Source organism: Ammodytes marinus, assembly GCF_949987685.1.
Source record: "Ammodytes marinus genome assembly, chromosome: 20".
NCBI lineage: Eukaryota > Metazoa > Chordata > Actinopteri > Uranoscopiformes > Ammodytidae > Ammodytes > Ammodytes marinus.
This window is the reverse complement of record NC_137224.1, coordinates 25,447,867-25,472,131: the sequence shown is the minus strand read 5'-3', so window position 1 is coordinate 25,472,131 and position 24,265 is coordinate 25,447,867. Positions and strand designations below refer to the sequence as shown.

The following is a 24,265-nucleotide window of genomic DNA, read 5'->3' as shown; positions in this document are numbered from 1 at the left end:
TATTGTCTGTCTATGTTCAGAATCTGATCAGCTATTTCAGTTTGTTTCTGTTTTGTACACTTATTTTTGTATGCTGCAAATGATATAATTTCACCTCTCAAATAGGCTTTCAGGGCTTCCCAAATTGTTGCATTGACACATCTGGTGTTTTATTTATACTCAAAAAAGTTTTAATATGTGTAGAGATGTGTGAAAGAAAACTCTCATCTGTGAGCAACAATGGATCCAGTCTCCACTGTCTTCTTGTATACTCAACGTCAGAGAAAGCCAGTTGAAGGAGCAGAGGAGCGTGATCTGAGATCACAATACTTTCATAGCTGCATGACTTTAGGTCTGACATCAATGAATTATCAACAAAAAAATTATCAATTTGGGTGTAAGTGTGGTGGACATGTGAAAAGAATGAATATTCTCTTCCTGTGGGGTATAAAAACCAGCAAGAAATGATTTGATATAACCTGCAGATCTGCTAAGAGTGGCAAGTTTGGGGGAAGAGCGATCTAAGACTGGATCTAGATAACAATTAAAATCCCCACCAAGAATAAGAGAATGGGAATTGAGATCGGGGAGTTGAGAAAAAAATCTCTTAAAGAATTCTACATCATCGACGTTAGGCGCGTAGACGTTGGCCAAGATGACTGACTTATTGTAAAGTTTGCCTGAAACAATAATAAAACGTCCATTTTTGTCTGATATAATGTTTGAGGACTCAAAAGGAATATTACTATCAATAAGGACAGCTGTGCCCCTAGCCTTACCCCTGAAATTAGAATGAAAAAATTGTCCACGCCAGCATTTACTTAGTCGCCCATGGTCAGAGTCATGTAAGTGGGTTTCTTGAAGGAAAACTATTCCAGCCCTCAGCCGTTTTAGATGGGTTAAGACCTTACCCCTTTTCACTTGGTGATTTAGCCCCTTGACATTCCAACTCATTAAATTAAGATTGCCCTTCATCTAGCTCAGTTATAGTGAGAATAAAAAGAGTTGCTACGATAACAAAAAGAATAGCACAATACAGAGGAAAAGAAAAACACACAAAAAAGGAAAACACAGATAACTGAAAACACAGCAGGTGATAACTTATCAGCTAAACCCCCAGTTAACACCACCCCATCCCACCCAGAACCCACCCCATCTATTGCTCTAAACAGCAAACCCCAAAAGACCCTTACTAGTCTCACAACAAACATTCCAAGCCTTAACTTTCTGACCTGTGCTAGCTTCCCACATAAGTCTTGTACAATTCACCCCATAACAGCTAGTAACACTATGAACAATCCAGCAAACTGTCAAAATGACAACACACTAAACAAACATCCCGTGCTCACCCAACAAATTCGAAATACAAAAAAAAAAGAACAAGGCGCGAGTTAGACAATCTGTCCAAATGGCAAAAAATAAAAAAATAAAAAAAATAAAGAACAGACACGCCGTGTCTAGCCGTTTTAAAATAGAGATACAAATAAAATAAAAAAAGCGAGTGAGCTAGACAATACGTCAAAATGACAAGCAACAAAAATGTCACGTTCACCCAGCTAATTTACTCATTTAAAAAAAAGGGAGAAAAAATGCATGTAGTACCATCGGTCTGAGAGTTTGGCTGGGGATATGAAAAGAGCATTTGTCCACATTGTATACTCACAGCAGGCAATCGTATTTACTACAGACTCACACCCAGTGTAGATACAATCATATGAAAAAGTTTGGGAACCCCTCTCAGCCGGCATTATAATTGACTCTGCTTTCACAAAAAAAAATATAAAAGTGGTATGTCTTTAATTTACCAGGAACAGCTAAGTACTGGGATGTTTTCCAAACAAAGATTTTTTGAAAAGCAGTATTTGGTTGTATGAAATAAAATAAAATGTGAAAAACTGTCTGTGCAAAAATATGGGTACCCTTGTGGTTTTGTTGATTTTAATGCCTGTAACAGCATGTAAAACTGATGATTTTAAACACAAAGTTGGTTGGATTATGTTGTTAAGCCTTGAACCTCATAGAATTGTCTGTTTAATCATGAGAAAATGTATTTTAGGTGCCTAAATGCAAGTTGCACTTCTCTTTGACTCTCTGCTGAAGTGAGACAGAATGGGATCATCAAAACAGCTCCCAAAAGATCTTAAAAACAAAGATTATTCATTGTCATGGTTTAGGGGAAGGCTACAAGAAACTTTCCCAAAAGTTTCAACTGTCAATTTCTACTGTAAGGAACGTTGTCAGGGAATGGAAGGACACAGGCACAGTTGCAGTTAAACCCAGGTCTAGCAGACCAAGAAAAGTACAAGAGCGGCATATGCGGCGGATTGTGAGAATGGTTGCACACAACCCAAAGATCACCTCCAAAGACCTGCAAGAACATCTGGCTGCAGATTGTGTATCTGTACATGGTTCTACAATTCAGTGCAATTTGCACCAAAACATCTGTATGGCCGGGTGATGAGAAGGAAGCCCTTTCTGCGCCCACGCCACAGATACAGTTGCATGGAGTATGCAAAAGCTCATTTAGACAAGCCAGCTTCATATTGGAAGAAAATGCTTTGGACTGATGAGACAAAAATTAAGTTATTTGGTCTTTATAAAAAGCAGATGTTTTGGTGCAAATTGCGCTGAATTGTTGAACGATGTACAGATGCACCATCTGCAGCCAGATGTTCTTGCAGGTCTTTGGAGGTGATCTGTGGGTTGTGTGCAACCATTCTCACAATCCTCCACCTATGCCGCTCCTGTTTTTTTCTTGGTCTGCCATGCCTGGGTTTAACTGCCACTATGCTTGTGTCCTTCCATTTCCTGACAACGTTCCCTACAGTCGAAATTGACAATTGAAACCTTTGGGAAAGCTTCTTGTAGCCTTCCCCTAAACCATGACAATGAACAATCTTTGTTTTTCAGATCTTTTGGGAGCTGTTTTGATGATCCCATTCTTAGGCCTTTCACACCGCCGCAAAATCGGAGCTAGTTCTGGGCTTGTTCGGAGTTAGAGCCAGTGTTTTGGTTTCACACCGCCAGAGAGCCTGCTCCGGGCCGTAAAAACCGGGGGAACTCATACCCCAGGATTGAGCAGGGTTTGATAAGAACTGCTTGCGCGAACGGTTGGGGGAGGGATTATCCTGACCAACCAGAGCAACTCAAACCTCATGCCCGCCATATTTAAAAACACCGCTACTACGAGACGTAAACATAACATAATTACCGAACGTAGCGATCAAATTGACCGGCGAGAATACGCTGTATGGGTCCTGTTTGCTTAAGAAAGCAAAGCGAGAGCCAACAAGTGTAAAAATAAGACGTATTCGCCGCTGTTGTTGTGCTTAAAGCTAGCGGTAGCTTTAGCGTTAGCCACAAGAGCAGCGGCGTCGGGTGACGTACACACACGTTTACAGTGACGTCATGACGTTGCTCTCTTGCCGGCTCCATGGCTGTCTCCGGTCGATGTGAAACCAACCGGTTCATAACTGGGATAAGGCTGTAACCAGTTTTGAACTGACCCCAACACCAGCCTGGAACTGACTCTTGGTTCATTTTGGTGTGAAAGGCCTATCAGTCTCACTTCAGCAGAGAGTCAAAGAGAAGTGCAACTTGCATTTAGGCACCTAAAATACATTTTCTCATGATTAAACAGACAATTATATGAGGTTCAAGGCTTAACAACATAATCCAACCAACTTTGTGTTTAAAGTCATCAGTTTTACATGCTGTTACAGGCATTAAAATCAACAAAACCACAAGGGTACCCATATTTTTGCACAGCCAGTTTTTCACATTTTATTTTATTTCATACAACCAAATACTGCTTTTCAAAAAATCTTTGTTTGGAAAACATCCCAGTACTTAGCTGTTCCTGGTAAATTAAAGACATACCACTTTTATATTTTTTTTGTGAAAGCAGAGTCAATTATAATGCCGGCTGAGAGGGGTTCCCAAACTTTTTCATATGACTGTATGTAGTTAGATGCTTCAGAGACAGACCACAGCCACTTTCTCTCGCCGCTCTGGAGAGTAATGCGAAGCCTTGCAGGAAATAGGAGAGAGGGACGGAGACCGCGCTGATAAAGCACAGCCATGGCCCCCCTGTATTCAGCCCGCTGCTTCACGACCTCCGCGCTGTAGTCCTCGTAGAACCGGAGCTTGTGGCCGTGATATTCCAGCTCGCCCTGTTTACGTACCTCACTCATGATCAGGTCTTTAGTCTGGTATCGGTGAAAGCGGATGACGACGGATCGCGGCCTCTCATGCGGGCCCGGCTTGGGTGCCAGAGTGCGGTGAGCTCTGTCCAGCTCCGGGGGAGAAGGGAGAACCCGATCACCAAAAACCTTGACGAGGAGCTCAGAGAAAAAGGCGGTGGGGCGAGCGCCCTCAAGTGACTCTGGTAAGCCCACAATACGAACGTTCTGTCTACTACTTCTCCCTTCCAAATCCGATAGTTTAGCTTTCAACAGCTTGTTATCTTCCTGCAGTGAGGAGCACGTAGCCTCAAGTTGCTCCAGGCGTCCGCAAACAGTTTCTGCATTCTCCTCGAGATCGGTTATACGTTTCCCCTGGCCTGAGACCACGGCCTGGATGTTGTCCAGCTTAGTGTTCATGCTGGCGAAAGATGATTTAAACTCAGCGGCTATAGCTGCTCTATGCTGTTCAAGCAGATCCGGAATGGAAGCCATTGAGCTAGCATTAACATCAATGCCAACCACGCTGTCCGAGGACATATCTGACTCTGCCGAATCTCTTTTTGCGTTTTTCTTTTTTGAGTCATGGGGAAATCTAGGAGACGTGCAGCGGGTGCATCGGAGCCGGGACCTAGCTTGCCTTCGCCGGGGCCTAGCTCCCCCGCTTCATCCGTGGCCTCGAGTGATAAAGGAGACAGTGCTGCTGATAGCCCAGCGGGGGCTGACGGGGCTAACACAGAAGACTTCAAGCGTGAGTTGCTTCCCTCCTTGCGTGCGGACTTTGTTGACATGATGAAAACGGAGGTGAGGGAAGTGTTGAAGATTGAAATGTCGGCTATAAGAACAGATGTCCGTGCTATTAAGACGGGCTTTGATGACTTTAAGATGGCTATCACTGCTGAACTAGCAACACTGAGCAGTAGCATGAACGACACGGAACGTAGCCTGACTGTGTGCTCTGATGACGTTGACGTCTTGAAACGGGAGGTGAAGCGACTTGGGACCCTGACTGATTCATTGCAAAACAAATGTGAAGATCTGGAATCTAGATCCAGAAGGAATAACATCAGGATAGTGGGGGTGCCCGAGGGCCCAAACAGCTGCTCTTCAACTTCAGTTGCTGACTTGCTGCAGAAAGCATTCAACCTAACCGATGCCCCAGTGATAGACAGATCCCACAGATCGCTACAGCCGGTGCCCAAGCCAGGTCAGCGTCCGAGGACCATTGTAGCCCGCCTTCATTACTACAGTGACTGCGCCTCTATATTGCGTCAGGCCAGGGAGAAGCAGAGGATAAAGGTGAAGGACATTACTATCTCCATCTACCCTGACTACACCGCTCATGTAGCCAAAGCCCGCGCAGCCTTCAATGACGTCCGGCAACAGCTCAGAGGCCTACAGGGAGTCCGTTTTGGCATCGCCCACCCCGCCCGTCTTCGCATCACCTACGGCGACACTGAGAAGAGCTTCCTGTCCCCAGAAGATGCCCAGTCCTATGTCGCACAGAGCATCATTCCTCATGCCACTCGAGTGGATAAATAGACTTCATCCGACCTACTTTCCTGGAGAGGTCTAATTTACACAGAACTGTACTCAGACATTGCAATGACACTTAAGCAGTTATTTTCCACCTTATATATTCGAACATACAATGCCAATGGTGGAACGACAGTATGTGAGTAGCCTAACCCACTTGATCTTTTGAAAATTTTATTTTATTTTTTATGATGCATGTTACTTTCATTTCACAGACTATTTTTGTGGGCTATGTTTTGACACCTAGGTTCAACCTCAGATTTGGCAATTTTAGCCGGATGCTACTAATATTACTGATATTGTGTGCTATTTTAAGCGTACATTTTTGCTGTTTTTTTTTTTTTTGTTTGTTTACACTGCAATAAGGCTTATTATATTTTGACTGTTACCTCTTTTGCCTTAATAATTTGACAAGACATGTTCTGCAGGTATTGGTTAGTTAGCGTTTGCCTGTAAATCAAGCACCTTAAATGTGCTTTCTCTTCCTTTACTTGGAAGAGATTAGTGCGATCTTCCGTTTGGGGGGGATCTAGGGATTTTGGACTCCCTTTTTTGTTTTATTTTTCTATTAATATTTTTTATGCATGTGTTTTCGCATGGAAAAGATTTACAATGAGGCCTTTAAATCATCTAGAGTCAAGCCACTTAATTACACATATTTTTGATAAATATGATGTCACCTAGTTCCAACACTCCAGGCTCTATTAGGCTCATCAGTTGGAATATTAAAGGGATATATCATCAAATTAAGCGCAGCCGTGTGTTTAGTCATCTAAAATCTCTAGGTTCAGAAATAATTTTTCTGCAAGAGACCCACCTCCGTACTAATGAGCACACCAAACTTGAGAGAGGATGGGTTGGTCAGATATTTTGTTCCAAATATGGTGATAGGTCCAGAGGTGCTGCAATACTAATTAGAAAGGGAATTCCTTTTGTACCGACTTCTGTAATTGCTGATGACAATGGGAGATATGTTATTGTTGCTGGCACACTTTTTGGGTCCCAAATTGTTTTAGCTAATGTATATGCTCCGAATTGGGACAACCCACAGTTTTTTACCCGTTTTATAGCCAAGCTTCCGGATCTCCATACACACTTATCTGGTTTTGGGCGGTGACTTCAATTGCATACTGCACCCAGGCCTAGACAAGTCCAGGCCCAGACCTAATAGTGCAACATCCAAATCCAGTAAGGTGCTTCTGTCAATTATTGATTCATATAGACTTACAGATCCATGGAGGCATGTAAATCCTACAACTAAACAATACAAATTTTTTTCACCAGTCCACCGTTCATACTCGAGAATAGATTTTTTTCCTGGTTGATAACGGCTCCCCATTAGTCTCAAACTGCAAATACCACAGTAATGTTATCTCTGACCATTGCCCAGTTCAACTAGATATGCATTTCCCAAATAGTGTACCGCCTCAACGTACTTGGCGGTTAGATCCTTTGTTGCTGTCAAGTAATAAATTTACCAAGTTCATAAATGCCCAGATTGCTGATTTTCTAGAAATTAATTCGACTCCAGGTATGTCAGCTACTATAATTTGGGAATCCCTCAAAGCCTATCTTAGAGGCCAAATCATTTCTTACTCAGCTTTCGAGAAGCGCAATCGCTCAAAGCGTCTCTCAGAACTGTCTACTAAAATAGCCGAAACAGACAGGAAATTTTCATCTGACTCTACACCTGAACTATATAAGGAGCGGCTGCTACTACAGACTGAGTTTGATAACTTGTCGATCAGGCATACCGAACAGCTCTTATTTAAATCACGGCAAATATTTTACGAACATGGTGACAAATCAGGTAAACTCCTATCCCACGAACTTAAAGAGCAACGTGCAGGTTAGAGACCCCAGTTAAACAGCATATAGGAAAAACATTCCAACTACTCGATTTAACATTTTTTTTTTTTAAATATACATCACAGTGGCCTCTGGAGCTATTTTTGTGCGAGAATTCTTCTTCTGCTTCTAAAAAAAAGGTAGAAGGCCGTGACGTCACGTGAGGGACAGCGGTCCATTCGAACAATAGAAATTAATGCGTTTTAGTGCTATTTTGGACACTTGTAAAACTATATTCATGTGGATATGACGGGACACACACTTAGAATTGTGATCCCGTAGATGTCTAAGAGACCAGAGGGGTATACTACAAAGCAAACTCAACAGAGCCCGGCTCTCTTTTTTTGATCTGGTTCAACATAACACATACCCTCGCTCAGAGCTAACCGGTATCACGAAGGCAGTTATCAACCTCTTATCAACGAGGGTTTCAGCTTCAGGCTCTGTGCACGTCCCCATGAGAGGGGGCGTTTGGCCGTCATTTGACTCTGCTTCCGCACAGACTGGACTGATCTTGTGCCGCTAACTTTACACTAACGGACTGATTGCGAGCAGCTGACTTCGCTGACTTCACTCAAGAGGAAGAGTTTGTCAGTCTGAATTATCACAGAACAGCAGAAAACAAAGAGCCGAAAAAAACTCTTACTGCAAATAAGGAGAGAGTGGAATGTTGTCAGAAAATTGGGCTACTGAATTGATTAATTTATTTTACAGATCGTTCTCGCAGTGCGTAACGTGACATTATAAAGCAATTAAAGGTTGAACTCGGATTTAAACAGTACACCATTTAGCCTAGTTGATAATCCTACACTTAAGAATCTGATTTAAGTCTGACACTGTCCCCTAATGAATAGCATAGCCTATGTGGAAAATCACGTTAGTTTTGGGCCACATCAAAATTAATACAATTTTGATTTAGGCTAATAGCCCTTTATTTGCATCTTATAAATACCATTAAAATAAATAGCCTTGATACAAAACCTGTAGGCTAGTCTGTATTTTCCAGACAAATATGAATCTACTGTGAGAAGCTTAACCTGCGAGTCTGCAGCGATGTCCGAACTGTGACAGCTGTCACTTGTCACGTCCCAACTGTAATCGCAACTGATGGAAAGAAAGAAGCCTACAGTGAAATAATGTTGCAACCTGTGATTTTATAGAACGCTTCATTAAGAGCCGCCAGTGTGTGTAGATCGCCAGGTAAAATCATTTGAGGTGAGAGCATAGAGTGGCGCTGCATACGCTATTTTACATTTTCTGCATCAATAACTATGCATGTGGCAAAAAGCCGCAGCGCGATGTTACAGTTCACTCTAATGTAAGCCTTATGTCACGGCTTCGTTTCGTTCATTAACTTACTGATCAATAAGTTTACTGATTTAACTAGTTTAGGCCTACTCAGTGAGAAGTATCGCTCAGACAATATAGTCAGGTCCGCGCCTCCGCGGGATTTCAAAAGGTGTAGTTTCCTTAAAGGGCAGCGCTCTAAGAGCCGAATTTAAACAAACATAAACTGGGGCCTATCCGAATAGTATTTTTAGCATAGGAAATTTCCTTTCCTATCGAGATGACCCGGAAGTACTCGGCAGATAGGTGATCCGAATTCTCAAAATGCTTAGGAAAGGCATAGGAAAGGAGCCTCGATTCATCCTTTAACCCTCCTTTAGCATAGGTTACTCCGGACCAACCTATGCTAAAGGAAAGGAGATAGTGGTATCCCATATTCCTTTACGGCGGCAAGATTTAAAGCAACAGGCCACCGACGGAGTTTACCGACTCTATACGAATACGAATGAGAGGTAAAACAGAAGAGAGGAGAGGAGAAGAGAGGAAGATTTAACTCGGCTAAAACAAAATACCCCCCCCCCCCCTAAAGATAATAAAGAACTCATAAAAGACCAACATCATAATAGTTATTTTCATAGCTCATAATTTACACCATAAGAAAATAAATTACCAACTTCACATTTAATGAAGTTACTGGGGGCAGTTAATTTCAACATCAACATAAGTGTAGCCTCTTTTTATTCCACATGTGAATTGGGATTCAAGTGGCCTTAAATATTCCCCTTGGCCAAGTCCGATCTAAGTGATTCTCTCGGTTGGCGACAACCTGATTAAAATCAATATGAAAAGAACGCATGGATCAAACGAGCGCTTGTTGTAGTCCATTTCCGGAGAATAGTGTAGTTTCACGCTAGTGACTCACGTCAGCAATACTCGCCGTCGCGCAATGATGTCGGTTAGGAAAAATGGAGTCGAATTCTTTTGAAACAGTGCTGTCTTTTCCTATGTTCGATAGGAAGCACCTTTCATCTCTCCTTAACCCCGATGACGTTTAGGGGTTAAGGTATAGGAAAGGAGGCTTATAGGTTAGGAGATTGGACTATTCGGATAGGCCCCTGGTCTGGGCAGGTTAGCCGTGCAGCCTCTGTTACCAAGGTGATCTAGCCAGGTAGAAAGAGAGCCACCTTTCGTGATACTGAAAACTCTGGCTTTAGACCGCTTTAGACTCAACAGACCTCGCTCAGCCCTTAATCTCGCTTCGTAGTATACCCCTCTGGACAAGTCAAGGATCAGAAAATAAAACAAAATAATAACAGAAATATGGACGGGAGTGATGGCATGTTTACAGGCTGACTATGACTACTGAACGTTAGCTAAGCTATGCTGTGTCCACATCGCAGCCAGACTATCACAAGCCTACACTGCGATCACGTTGTAAATGTTTGCTATTGTTTCAGCAGTAAGTGAACTAGTGTTGTGTTGGTTATCTAGCACTAACAGGAGTAGCCTATTAACACCTATGAAACTAACCATAGTCTCGGACTAATTGTAACTCCACATGCTGCTGCTCTAACGTTACCGCACGAGAGAGAGCGGGTGGGCGAGCGAGAGAAAGAGAGCGAGTGATTTATCCGACTTTTTCTACAATAGGAATAAATGCATTGAGGATGAAATTAAAGTATTGCTGCCGAGTATTCAGCATGTAGGCTAATACAACATATATAGTAGGCCTATATTGATGCTGAGTATTCAGCATGTAGCCTAGGCTATCTAAATCCATAAATATGCTTAGAAATCATACACTTGGTCTTCTAAATATAAAGTTAGCTTAATCAATAAACTTGTGAACAATAAAGTGAATAAGTACCCTACTCTACTATAGGCAATAGAAAAGTAAAAAGGACACATTAAAACTGAATTGGAATAATTGTTTCTCCATTTCACATTTTCCATGTGATATTTATGACTAGGCCCTACTTGTATCAGAAAATTATAATTAGATTATCAGGTTTAACTAGTGTGCCTATCCCCAGGCAGTTCTGCTATAGCCTACATCTTACCTCATGTGTTGTGTCCAGAAGAACAGGGTATATACAAAGCTCATATAACCTCATTTCAGTGATGACTTTAATCACAATCACAAAGTGTCACACCATAAAATTTTATGCAGTTAAGAACATGTTAATTCAGATCACGTGCTGCATCAATAAGTAGGTCTGCATACTGCTAAAGCAAGACTAATAAATGTCCTATATCAATTATATTTACGATTTGCAGTTATCACATCAAAGCACAATCAGTATAAATGTTTAGTAAGAGCTTACCGCACCAACAAATCACAAGATTGGGACTTTTTAAAATATTTGTGGATTTACTTAACATATACGTATGGTCACAATGAAAAATATAAATCAACCAGTTTAAAACTAGAATGCACTCAAAATTGCATACCTCCGAGTAAAGTTGTGTATAGTGTTATTGTATTAAGATAAAATTATCAAAATATCCACAATGCTCTGGCATGTGCCGGAACAAGACTTTATAAAACAAAACATAAAACTAGTAACTTAGTCCTTGGTCTGTAGCCCAATTGTTTACCATATTTAATCAAAATCTCCCCCAGCTTTTTAATATATCTAACTAGGGCTGTCAAATTAACGCGTTAATTTCGATTAATTAATCACAGAAAAATTAACGAGATTAAAAAAAATTAACGCAGATTAATCGCACTTCTATAATGCCTTTTGACCCGGTGCAAAAGTGGTGCGGAGCTGCACCTGTAGCTCGCCGGGCCGGGCGCGTGGGTTAAAGGGAGAAAGGTAAAGAGAGAAGCAGGGGAAAGGGGCCGACTCGAGGGCTCTATGGACGGTTTATGGGATGCATGAAGGTAGGAAGACATCTTACTTAATTCTCCGCAGTGTCCGTGCATTATTGATGTGCAACAATGTAGGCTAGGTTCAAAACAGAGTGGGCCATATCTCTCAATCTTCCTCCAATTTTGTTTGCTAGCTGTCTAGCACCCGCCCCGTGTGTGTGTGTGTGTGTGTGTGTGTGTGTGTGTGTGTGTGTGTGTGTGTGTCAATATTTTTGCCTATGAGTAGGCTACGAAATGGTGGCAGTGCAGCGCTGTCTGTTGTGGGAGATGGAAAGTCGTAAATTTGTCTGCTTGTTTTTTTGAGAAAATTCGGCGCTAGTTCATGTATAAAGCTGGCTGAGGGGAGGAGACAGAAGTTACGAGAGACGGAGAGCGAGCGCGCGCGCGCAAGAGAGAGGGAGAGAGACAGAGAGAGACAGAGAAACAAACTGTAGTAGGCTATACAGCTGTTTACAAACAGGTATAAAAGTGTCATATAAGTATGCTATTAATTTAGATTAATTAATCACAGAGCCTGTAATTAATTAGATACATTTTTTTAATCGCTTGACAGCCCTAATATATATATATATATATATATATATATATATATATATATATATATATATATACACACTCAACAAAAATATAAACGCAACACTTTTGTTTTTGCTCCCATTTTTCATGAGATGGACTTAAAGATCTAAAATTCATTCCAGATACACAATTGTACCATTTCTCTCAAACATTGTTCACAAATCTGTCTAAATGTGTGATAGTGAGCACTTCTGCTTTGCTGAGATAATCCATCCCACCTCACAGGTGTGCCACATCAAGATGCTGATCTGACATCATGATTAGTGCACAGGTGTGCCTTAGACTGTCCACAATACAAGGCCACTCTTCAGGGTGTTGTGCATCCCTGGCAATAAAAACTTTGGATCTGGAATAAACTGTTGAAGAAATATAGCTTTCGGAAAAAAAGTTGTCTTGATGCACAACTTGCCCCCGGTGTGGTGTAAGTTGTGCGGTTGGAGAGAATACCATGGGGTGAATTGTGCCATTGATATATATCTCATAAACTGTAATGGAAGACAAATCCATTAGACAATCACTTATTTAAGGTGTATTTAAAGTAAATAGTTGACAAAGATTGAAGGACAATGTTCTTAAACAAGGCCTAGCAGATCTAATGGTTTTACCTGCATAGCTCACAATGTCAAAGTCACCATCATCATCTTTCTGGCCATCTGAACTCTCATCGGTGGTGTCGTTAAGTGAAATTGAGATGTCACTCTCTTCTGAGCTACTGTAGACAAACACTTTCTTTTGGTGACCAGCATATACAGCCATGCCACTGGCACAACTCTCAGAAATGTACTTTGCACTAGTTGCTCCGTGCTTGTGGAACCAACTGCCACCTGACAAATGTGATTCCCCTACATTTCTGCCTTTAAATCAAGGCTCAAAACCCATATGTACACCCTGGTGTTTCCTCCCCATTAACTATCTTACCTCTGCACTACTATCTGTGTTTATGTGGATGTATGGGCTTTACGTCTTTTATTTTGGTTATTGTTATTTTACCTTCATTGTTTATCTACTGAATGCACTATGTACAGCACTTTGGACAGTGCAAACTGTCATAAATGTGCTTTTATGAATACATTTTACTTACTAACTTATTTATAACTCACCCAGGCCCTTTGGCACAAATCACCCCAATCCCAGAAATTTGGATAATAAGCATAATGCAGCAATTTAGGGCTGACATCGTGCTAACTGTATAGACTCAAAATGTAGCATACCAAAGCACTAAAACGTGTCAAATGTTTTCAAACTTGTCTAATTGTTCAGACACAATAATAAAAAAACCTTGATCATGGAAATTTTACTTTGAAAAGCAAAACACAGTTTTTTGAGCTTAAATGTGCTTATATCTTATTCCTTGTGTCTCCCTTCTTTACAGGATGAGTCAAATGGATGGCTCTTCTTAAATATGTGGTCACACTTCCACAGTTTTCTAGAAACAAGGGGTTTCACAACTTCCAAAATGCACAACTTAGGCCACTCTCCCCTATATATATATGATATAAAAAAAGAGAAATGTTTCAATAAAAATTGTTTATGGAAAAAAGATAAAAAATAAGATATTTCTTCTTTGTCCAGTAGTGTTGTCAATGTCCCTGCTTGCTTTTATCAAGGACATATTGGAGTTTTTGGATGATTGATGTCTGACAGTTCCTATAGGTCTTAATAAAAGGTTTCCCTTCATGAATCCTTGTACATTAAAATTGCATACACTCAGGGAGAGCGGTTGACCTTTGGGTGACAGTCCTTGCTGAATTTCATGACTTTTGCACTCATGGGTATGCAAGTGCTGGACATTATTATTCCTGACAGTCTTTTATCTTGGGCTTAGGTTAAGTTTAGGTTAGGTGGCCCGCTTTACTTTGTTCTCTTTTGAAATGTTCTTCTTTTTTTTGCTTCAACTTTAATATCAAACTGAAACCACTCAATATTCACCTGTGAAGATATCCTGAAAGCCGCAGGTAGAAAGCTGTCCACAGGAGGATTGTCTGGTAGCACAGATAGGTTGGCTGCCTCCTTCTCTGTAGCCCAGCAGATATTCTCCAGAACCTCCTCCATCCTCCTCTCTGCTCCTCACCCGCCTCTCAAACTCCTCCGTCCAGTCAGCAGAGCGACTCAAAGGCCCAGCTAGGCTTGCAGAGCGCTGCCTCCGGCCTCGGTGACCTTCTGCCAGTGTCCTGTCAACATTTACATTTCTAGTGAGCTCACCTTGCTGATCACTTATACAATTAAACAACACAGAGCACATGAAAATGTTTTTTTTTAAATTATCTTGTAGGGGAGAACGGGGTAAGTAGGCACACTTTTTACTCTAGTGAGAATTGCTTATCACCTAAACATCTTTCAATAGTCATTCCTACATTAAATTGAAGCTTAAGGTGTTGGCTTGAAATGTGTACCCCTCACTTTTCTTATCTTATTGTAATAAAGAAGAAATTAATCATCAAAGACACCCTTACACATTGTGACAAACAACCCCATCAAGGGGTCGGTTGTCAAACACTACGGGGTTGTTTGTCACAATGTTATCTTAATGGGAATAATCTTAAAAAGAAGGCAAATATTTGTATAATCTATGCTTATTTTCATTGTTAAAATTTGCAATGTATACTCATGACGAGACAATTGTTCCTTGTGGGTGTTTTTGTTGTGTTTATAAAAAGAAAAAACCCAATAAAAATATGAAGAAAAAAAAAAAGAAGGCAAGAAAGTAGAACTAAATTTGAAAGTTTAATTGCATTGTCAAGTTGACAAATAGGCCTACATAACTTACTGTAGCCTCGGCAGCTGGTCTAGCTTGGGATGCACTGGGTTGTTTTGATTTTGTTGTCCTTTTTTCTTTTGCATGCTAGCTGCCTTTTCCTGCTCTATTCTTTCCTTCTCTGGGGTGTCAGTGAGGATACAGCTTGACAATTTATTTTGTTATTGGGTTCCTTTTCTGGCTGCAGCCTTGAGATAACATGTGACAACCAACCCCCCAAAAAATTTGACGACCAACCCCAACTTGAATTTCTTGCTAGCATCAAGGCCAACAACCATCTGACAACTAATTAGCTTGCTAACCGCAATCTAAACTATAGTTTACCCTTCACACTTTGTATGGGTAACAAGTGTTTTGTTATAAACCCATTGTGTAAAAGCCCAGAAGAAAAATACTGAGGAGCTAAATATTTTCAATTTGACATGAAAAACACAAACAGTCGTCTCACCTCAAATTCAGCAGTCTAACTCCAAGGAAGACTATATAGGTGACCTCTGATCCCAATTCTGGATATTTACATACCAAAATTTCACAGACAGCGCCTTCTGGTTCCGAGATATAACGATTGTGACAACCAACCCGTGTGACAAATTACCCCGTTCTCCCCTACCTCTTCAATTCAGACCATTTTAGTTGTTGTACCTTAGCAGCAAAATCCATTTATGTGTTTTAAAATGTAACCAGATGTTAATAACCTCAAGCCTAACGGCCTCTGCACACATCCTGCGTCTACCTCTGGAGCGCGTCGCCTTACCTTACTGCTGCGTCTCTCTGACTTTTCTCGGACACACATGGAACGTCTCAGCAGCTGCTGCTGCTGCAGCGCTGCTTCTAAAAGCCCTATCTTTCTACATAGATAATTCCCATTAAAATTGAAGTTCTTTCGTGTAATTTATGATGCATATGATATATATTGAGTCTAATATTGAGTCTGGACAGTAATCCGTGCGCCCCTTTGCCTTTTTTATTTTAATTTTTTTTTGCCACATTTTCGCTTGTTGGAAGTTTTATTTTGAAAGGGACACACCAGGAAATGGTGAAACTACTGCGAAAGCTGCCGGTATGAAGTCAATATGACTCTCAGCAGAGTATTTCTCTATCAGTTTAAGCAGAGAGACCCGAGAGAGACGCGCGGCTCAGAAAAAAATAGGCGAGCCTCCTGAGGTAAAGGGGAGTGTCGCTGCAGACGTGCCTCAGACGCGCATCAGCAGTGCGTCTGAGGTTGGATGTGTGCCCGCTCTAGGTTGATTACACGGTCAGTGACAAAAAGTCAGACGCAGACGCGAGGTAGACGCGCAGTAGAGGTAGGATGTGTGCAGAGGCCGTAAGGTCACCCTTTTTGACATCATGTATAGGCCTAATTGTATTGCTGTCAAAGATACTGTATGTTACTATCTGTTTGTAATGCTAAATAAATGCACTGCATTTTAAAACAATAATACCTTATTGTTAGCCTGGGAATCCAGACCCTGATATCTTGAACGATAGAGGGTCTGGCGACGATCAATAGTAATTTCCAACTCAAGGGGCGGCTCCTACTCGTGCATTTCAAATGCCACTGCACGCAGTTGGATAGCACTACAACCAATCAGAGCGATGCACAAGGCGACGTAAGCCCCTTTCGTTTAGCGAACAGCTGTTAAACTGTTATATTAAACGTTTGCCGTTGTCGGTCGGCAAAATAGAACATTCCACTTACTTGCTAATGAAAGATTTGAGTGCCGTCTTCCAAATCGTTAAGGGTCGAGGCCAAAGCAGTCTCAAACTCACACAACATATCCGCAGCCATCTCTGATGTTTACTATCACGGCTTCGACGTCGCATGCACGTCACTGTCGTCATCCGGTTACGTCCTCCGCAGAGTACCATATAAGGGGCTCTGGCGCGCCCGCCAGATTTCTGGCTTTCTTGATAAGCTTCAACGGAGCGTGTCCAGACCAACACGCGCAGCAAATTTAATTAGCCAGTGCCTAGTGGCAGGTCTGGGAATGCCAGGCTACCTTATTGTTGCTGTCAACAACAAAAACTGGCATAATGCTTTCACAAGGATGTTTTGCCTTTGCAAACTTAAATACTTTATGGAGATGATTGAAAAGCAGGATTAAGGACTATCTAACCACGAACTGTGCATGCCCGGATATTGAATACAGACTTTGTGACTTGTTTTATTGTGTTTTGTGTCTTGTTTTGAGTATGAAATTTAGATTTTTAATGTGAAACTTTTATGTTTTTATGCTGCCTTCTTGGCCAGGACTCTATTGAAAAAGAGAGTTTGAATCTCAATGGGAATATTCCTGAAAAAAATTAAGGTTAATAAAAATAAATACAAATGAAATGAAATGGCTGTGGAAGTGGAAAGGCAAACATTTAAAAGTCTGAAACATTATTACATGATTTGGATGAGCTCCTGCAGAATAGATATAGAAGATATTCAGACATGGAATATGTAATGTTGCTGGCTATTTAGCCTATAATTTCAAATTAATGCTGGTGTTTTTTTAATATATGTAATTCTGGTAAGATAAATGATTAATTATTGTGAAGAAGTATGGACTCTTTATGAATTGGAATATAATTAAAGCATTTAAAAGCACGTAATCTTGCTAAACTTGTACCGTTTTGAAGTTTTTGAGGTTGTTTGCTCCCACAGAAACACAAGGAGGTCTTATATTCAGTCATTTTTAAAGGGAGTGTTGTATGATGGAACGTACCCTGAACTAAACTGCAATGCAATCTGTTATAAATGTCAGGGGTGGAATAAGTAAAGATACTAATACATCATGTACAAATACTCCAAAACACGTGAAACGTGCAATTGTTGACCAGCAAAGACAAAAAGTGTCACATTTGCGTAAAAGCACACAGAACCATTGATGTACACTTTACAACCAGTTACGTTGTAAAGTGAATCTTCTGACTGTCTGCGGAGGCAGGCTAACGCGACCCATCGACTACCAGTATTGGAGCTAAGCTAACAAGCGATGAGCGACCATTGCCCAAATCTTCTTAAAAACTGCATGCACAGTTTAAAGAATGGCTTCCGTACCCTTGTTCTGAACCCGAGAGTGAGGCAACAAGCTTAAAATATTTATATTTGTAACTATTCATTGGATACCGTCATGTCAAGGGTAAAGGTAAAGCAAATCTCTTAATCATCATGCTGCAACACCGCAGGTACCTGTGAAGGTGATGGTGGGCTCTGCGTGGGGACATGGGGCTGTGGGAGGGGGACAGTGATGGGGATTGTCCTGGGGAGCTGAGCTGTCTGGTGGTGGTCTTGATATAGGAGGGGAAGATAGGAGGGTAGGGTTTGACCACAGAGCTAGACGAGGTGGATGAGTGGGTGGGCCTGAGTAGTCGTTTAGCCAATGTGGGGCTGTCTTGGAGAGGCGGCGTGGTAAAGCACACGCTACTCCTTCTGCACTGCTGATTGGAGGGGGAGGCACTGGTGCTGGCGGGAGCACAGTGGTTGGATTCAGACCCAGGGCAGTCCACAAGGGACTCAGCGCTGGTACACAAGCCCGACTGACCCTCACCTTCTTCAAACGCAGTCTCTGAGCTCATCTCGTTGCTGTATTCAGGACTTTTGTTGTGGCTGTCTGCTGGTGGATGACTGAGATCCACATCTGACGTAGCCTCCCTCTCCTGCCACGTTTGTCCTACTGCTTCCTCCTTCTCCTCCCCTGGGCTTTTCCCAGCAATGTCAAACGAGAGATTGGGGAAGCTGTTACCACTGGTTGTCATGGCAATGGCCCCTTCCACTGCCCCCCTGGCAGTAGCCATGGTGATGGCTGTGTAAGGGGGCTGCTCGTCTATTGTTCCTGTGGGGACCCAAAAGTGGGCTTCCGTATGCCCCTTCCCAGTTAGACCCAGATGATCAGACTCCTCCGTCCTATCTGTTTGTAGGGGGGGCTGTAGTGTTGGTAGCTGGCCCGTGTGCTTGACAGAGCCTGACAGAGTTCCTGTATCTAGGAATGACAAGGCATCTGATCCTAATTCCAATTCCGGGGTCAGGTCCACAACCTCAGTGAAAGTTAATTCAACCACCTCATTACTTTGCTTCCTCATGCCCTCCCCTCCTAACATGCTCGGATCCCTTTCTCCCCCTCCCTTTGCTTCCACAATAGAGTCAACTCCTCCATGCTTCTGTTGGTGCTGGAGAATAATAGCCAGCTGGATGTCTGCAAGCAAATCCTCGTGGTCAGCTGCAGAGTGGAAGCTGTAGATATCTGTGTCAGATCCCGAGCTCCCGCCCTTGTGCCCCCCATCCTCAGTGGGAGATGTTGTCGCTGCTGTTTGGCCTTTGCACTGCATTTCCTGCTTCGGATCTCCATTTCCAGCCTTTGCCCCTGGCTTTGGTTTATTTTCCTGCCCAGGAAAAGCAGCCTCAACGTCTGACTGTCCAAGCTCATCTGCAGACATTTCAGGTGTTTTTGTGCCGTCCGGTTCGTCATGCTGAAATGCTAAAACGTCCTCCCTTGACGAACACGCGTCTCCTTTTCCTTTTAGATTGCACTTTCTCTTCCGGATAGAAAAGACAGAGGACTTGGACTCGGGTTTGTTTTTCGTCTTTCCTGGTCCAGTGCCATGCATCACCACTCCTCCACCATTTCCTCCATGCTTACTGTGAACTTTCTTTCCTCCCTTTTTTGTCGTGTCCCCTCCTCCCTCTCTCCATCCTTCATTCAGTGAAGGGTAGCTTCCATTACCCGATGCTGCTGCTGCTGCTTTCTTTTGCTTAGCCTCCTGGTTGCCCATGTTGATGGAGAGCGTATACAATGGCTTCCTGCCTCTCCTCTTAGGTCATGCCTGAGCTTTAGGATGCATGAGTCTGGAAAATCTACAATCGTTTAAGCCTTATCTGTGGATGGACATCTGGTGGATGTAAGTTACAGCTCTGCGATCTTGCTTGTTGTTCTCCTGTGATGGAGACTGCCGTGGCAGTGATGTTGCTGCTGATGCAAGAGAGAGAGAACCAGCTCCCTTTCCCTCCTCCCCTTTCTGTCTCTCCGTCTTACCCTCCCCCTCCTCCTCTCCATCTGCTGAAAGAAGACACAGGCACTGCATGCTCTGGGGCTCTGAAAAGGAGGCAGACCGGGAGAGATTGAGACCAATGTGAATCGGGTAATAAAGCCAAGCCCCCTGGAATGCATAGTAAAAAGGATTGAGAGGTAATAAGGGATTAAATGCTTGAGGTGGGGATGTAAATGTAAAGACACCTTCCAACCAGAGTAGGAAATTACATTTTTATTTTCACAAGGGGCTTCTTTTGCCCCTATGCTTCGGGACCATTTTGTGTAATTTCCAGGGCACTTTCCTCCCTTGTTTCCTCAGGGCACTTTTCCAACTCAGATTTAAGACTTCTTAAGACCTTTTCATAGCATTAAGATTGTAATTTACTGCACTCCCATACAAGTTAATTATTAGTATCTATGATAATATTGTTACAAATCTTGTACAAAATTCGAGATTTGGCCGATTCTCTGCCTCCAAGACAATGATGTTTACACGCCTAGGAGGAAGGGGTGGGACTTTTGTGTGCAGAAAAGTACAACGGATGCCTAGCTGTCCATTTTCCACTCTGCCTTTGCAAATGCACATGAAAAACATAAAAATTCCCAAATTCGGGGGCATTAAAAGCTCCCGTTTAAGGGAAATTTCAGATTTTTCAGGTATATTGTGGCCCAAGCCCCTTTAATTTCCTTACCAGCTGCTTACATTACCTAGTCAGGGGTGTAAAGAATTACATTTACTCGCGTTCCTGTAATTGAGTAGTTTTTTCGTGTACTTGTAATTTTTTAAGTGATTTTTAAAACCTATACTTTTACTTTTACTTTGAGTATGTTTATTTTGAAGTATTGTACTTCGCTACATTTTATATCACCTGCGTTACTGAGTAAATAGATAGGAAAAGGAGAGAAAAGAAAAGAAATATCGCGGGGGGCTTTTATTTTTACGGCACAATACCGGAAACTAACACAGAGAATGATCGACAGGATCATTGCGACTAAATGATAACAACAAACATTGCTTCCCTCTATCATTAAAAACAAATTAATCCTAGTTAAACTGTCATTGTACCACACGTGAAGACGTGAAGGCTTTTAAATGCAGCAAACCTTTCATCCAGCCGTGCGATCGGCGGCCCCTCCCTCACCTAGCTTTCAGCTTAACAGTGCAGAGTAGGATGGAGACGGTGCGTGTTGCCGGGAGCTTTGAAAAACTTCCAGAAGACGGCAGAAAGTCAGCCTTTGCTCGAGAAGAAAGGTAAAAGTAATAGACTAAAACAATGTGCAAGATATGTTATGCACGGACACGCGAGTCAGATGACATGCTCGACCGTGAGAGAGAGAGAAAAAAAGTCATATGCGACCCAGCTGCACCTCAAAACATCACGACCAATTAGTTTACTCCCTTTAATTCGAATCCAAGTGGTCTATGACCAAGCAATAAATTAATAAAAAACAGGAGTTTAAAGCTCCTTGACTCTTGCCACCACAACAGTCATCAATTAAGAACACTGTAGCTTACAATGCAACTTGCTTATCCTGCCAGCTCCATGAGATATAAATAAAATATGCCTTCACATTCTTGCTAGCAAAAGACGTCCCCTATCAACAACATTTGCAACGGTTTATTTTGATTTTGACACTTGTTTTATTTAATTATAAAAAATATGTTTTACTTAGGCTATTTGCATTTTCCTTGTTTTCAGTTCAATTAGGATATGTTTAAAGTCAAAAGTCATGGTTTCAAATGTTAAATAAGTGCATGTTGCAGTTCTTAAATCAATGAATAATTGTCTAATAATTGTGATTACACAATGTCAATCAAAATAATCATGCAATCAAAATCGAGCAGCCTAACCTTGCAATTTCCATGGTTTAGATCAATTGTACACAATTACATTATTAGAACTGCAGCTGCAGTCTGTTTAGGTCTGTAGACCGGTTACATTCCCATTCCCCCATTAACAGACAATTTGCTCCATATTTGCTTATCTAAAGTATAATGACACAGTATACATACATACATACATGTGTGGTGACATGATTTGTTTAATTTGTGCACTTTAATTTGTAAAAGTGTTGCATTATTAAACAAAACTAGTTTGAGATTTATATCCCCTTGTCTATATAAAGAATGCCCTACACAGAAGAGACCCCCGCCCCTCCCGGTGTTAAAAAGTAACTAGTAACTTGTACTTTAAGTACATTTTAAATCAGCTACTTTTTCACTTTTACTTCAGTAGATTTTTAGACCAGTACTTTTACTTGAGTAAAATTTCATCCAAGTAAGTATCCTTTTACTTGAGTAGAATATTTTTGTACTCTTTCCACCTCTGCCTATAGTTCTAAATGCATCAAGAAGCTAGTCCTCAGAAGCCTTTTTTTCCCATACTTACAAATAATACTTCTTCGTTACAAATAAAGGTGAGCCGTTGGTGTGATTACAAAAGTGTTATTAAAAAGTATATATGTTTATTAGTGAAAAATGCCATACGATTTATTTTCAATTTCAAGTTTATTTTCAATTTCAAGTTTATGTAAAAATAAAACAAGGTCACGTCAGTAGGTAATAATATTATCCAGAGGGAGTTTGCAGTTGTCATGGAAATGTTCATCTTTAAATTTCCCTTTTTTCTGAGCTAACCATGTTCAAGTTCTTTTATTTATCAACAGTTGCCAAAGCAGCAGTGCTTCTCAAGTGGTGGGGCGGGCGCCGTGAGTTGTCGGGGGGGGGGGGGGGGCGCGGGCGCGGGCTGCCTTGATTTCCAACTGACCAAAAAAAAAGTTTTTTGTGCTAGCAAGCGCGATGTGTCCTTGTGTATGGTCCAAGCCCCAACCTCAGCGATTTTTACCAGCATCCAATAAGGAAGTGACACAACTGTAGTAACCCGGAAGTGCCACTGGGGGCTGTATGCAGAAGAGAGCCATCTCTCATTGACTCCAATGTTAAACATGCCGTTTTCACAGCATTATTAAACCTATTTCAGGCCTGGATTGAAAAACCATTCTAGTCTGTATGTTTAGTTCATATCTCCATGACAACTCTGAGGGGGGTGAATTTCTTTCTAGCAGGCTAGTTTTTATTCTATTGGAGGTTAAAATATATTAATTTTAGGGGCGCGGCCTCTTGATTGACAGCTAGCCTCTGTCCCTCACTGCGTCTCTAAGGCTAGTTGTAAGGGTTAGCATGCTAACTCCGTCATCTTGAAGTCGACTGCAGACAGTGCGTTCATTCCTCCATTCGTGTGTGGATCCCTGCTGTGGAGATGTCGTCATGCTCCTCGGTACACTGTACCAACCGATGGTCTAAGAACTGTGGTCGCCAGTTTTTTCGGTGAGTAACGTATTTACAATTATTTTTTTATGTTACTGTAATGGGTTAGAAAAAGTAGTTCTACATTGTGTAAAAAGGGTTAAAAATATGAATACATGTGATGCATCAGTAAAAAGTGTAAAAGAAGGTTTAGTTAGATAAAAATAGACACCCCTTTATTTTTTTTGTTTTGTACTAAATAATCTATTTTAAAATGTCAGCTTTCGCTATAATGACTCACCAAGCCACTAGAGGGCGCACAGCACCCAGGGGATCATTAATACCACGGGGGCACGGCACCGCAGAATAAATCCTGCGATCGAGACTAATGAAAGTTTTGCTTCGTGTCTCTTGTTTCTCAAATCAGGTGGGTTAATAGTCCTACAAAATGCACACACACAGCATACTTTGAAGAGTAAACATGTTAGTTAGGTCATGAGTGTAGTAGTTTCAGTCAGAATAAGAGTAACGGGTTGTTTTGTGAATGTTTGTGTGATCGTGACCATGAAGCTACATGCTAATGCTGTTAAGCTAGCGGAGCTAGTGGGTTCTTACAAGCTTTATGCTGACATTGGGTTCATGAAGCCGTGAGTTTCACCTCGGCACGGTTTAGCCGCTTACAGTTAGTTTATACCAAACGTGGGTTTGTAATATGTGTTTGTGGATTTAATCTATGTATGATCAAGTGACTAGTGTTGTAATGCTATGCTGAGGCACGTGAGTGTGAGGACAATGCAAGGGTGTGACGCCCGTACCGTAGCTAAACAGCTGAATGGGATATGTCATTGTGTGCGAACGTAGACCTGTTAAAGGTGCATTATGCTGTAATGTTAAGTTGTTTTTGATGAATGAACAGAAGTTAAATAACAGCTAAATTAGTGCACTTTTTGTATTTTTCTTTTGATA

At 41.7% G+C, this 24,265-nt stretch overlaps 1 protein-coding gene across 1 annotated transcript in view; it reads right to left on the bottom strand.

Annotated features, from left to right (window-relative positions):
* fmn2b (formin 2b) overlaps positions 1-19,795 on the bottom strand; it is a gene marked incomplete at both ends in the record, with an annotated part of 138,704 nt that extends 118,909 nt beyond the window's left edge. Inside the window, 2 exons of the mRNA XM_080049559.1 lie at positions 14,212-14,453; positions 18,216-19,795. Coding sequence (XP_079905685.1) covers positions 14,212-14,453; positions 18,216-19,795 — 1,822 coding nt within the window. The remainder of the gene's footprint in view (positions 1-14,211; positions 14,454-18,215) is intronic.
* Positions 19,796-24,265: the final 4,470 nt, after the last annotated feature.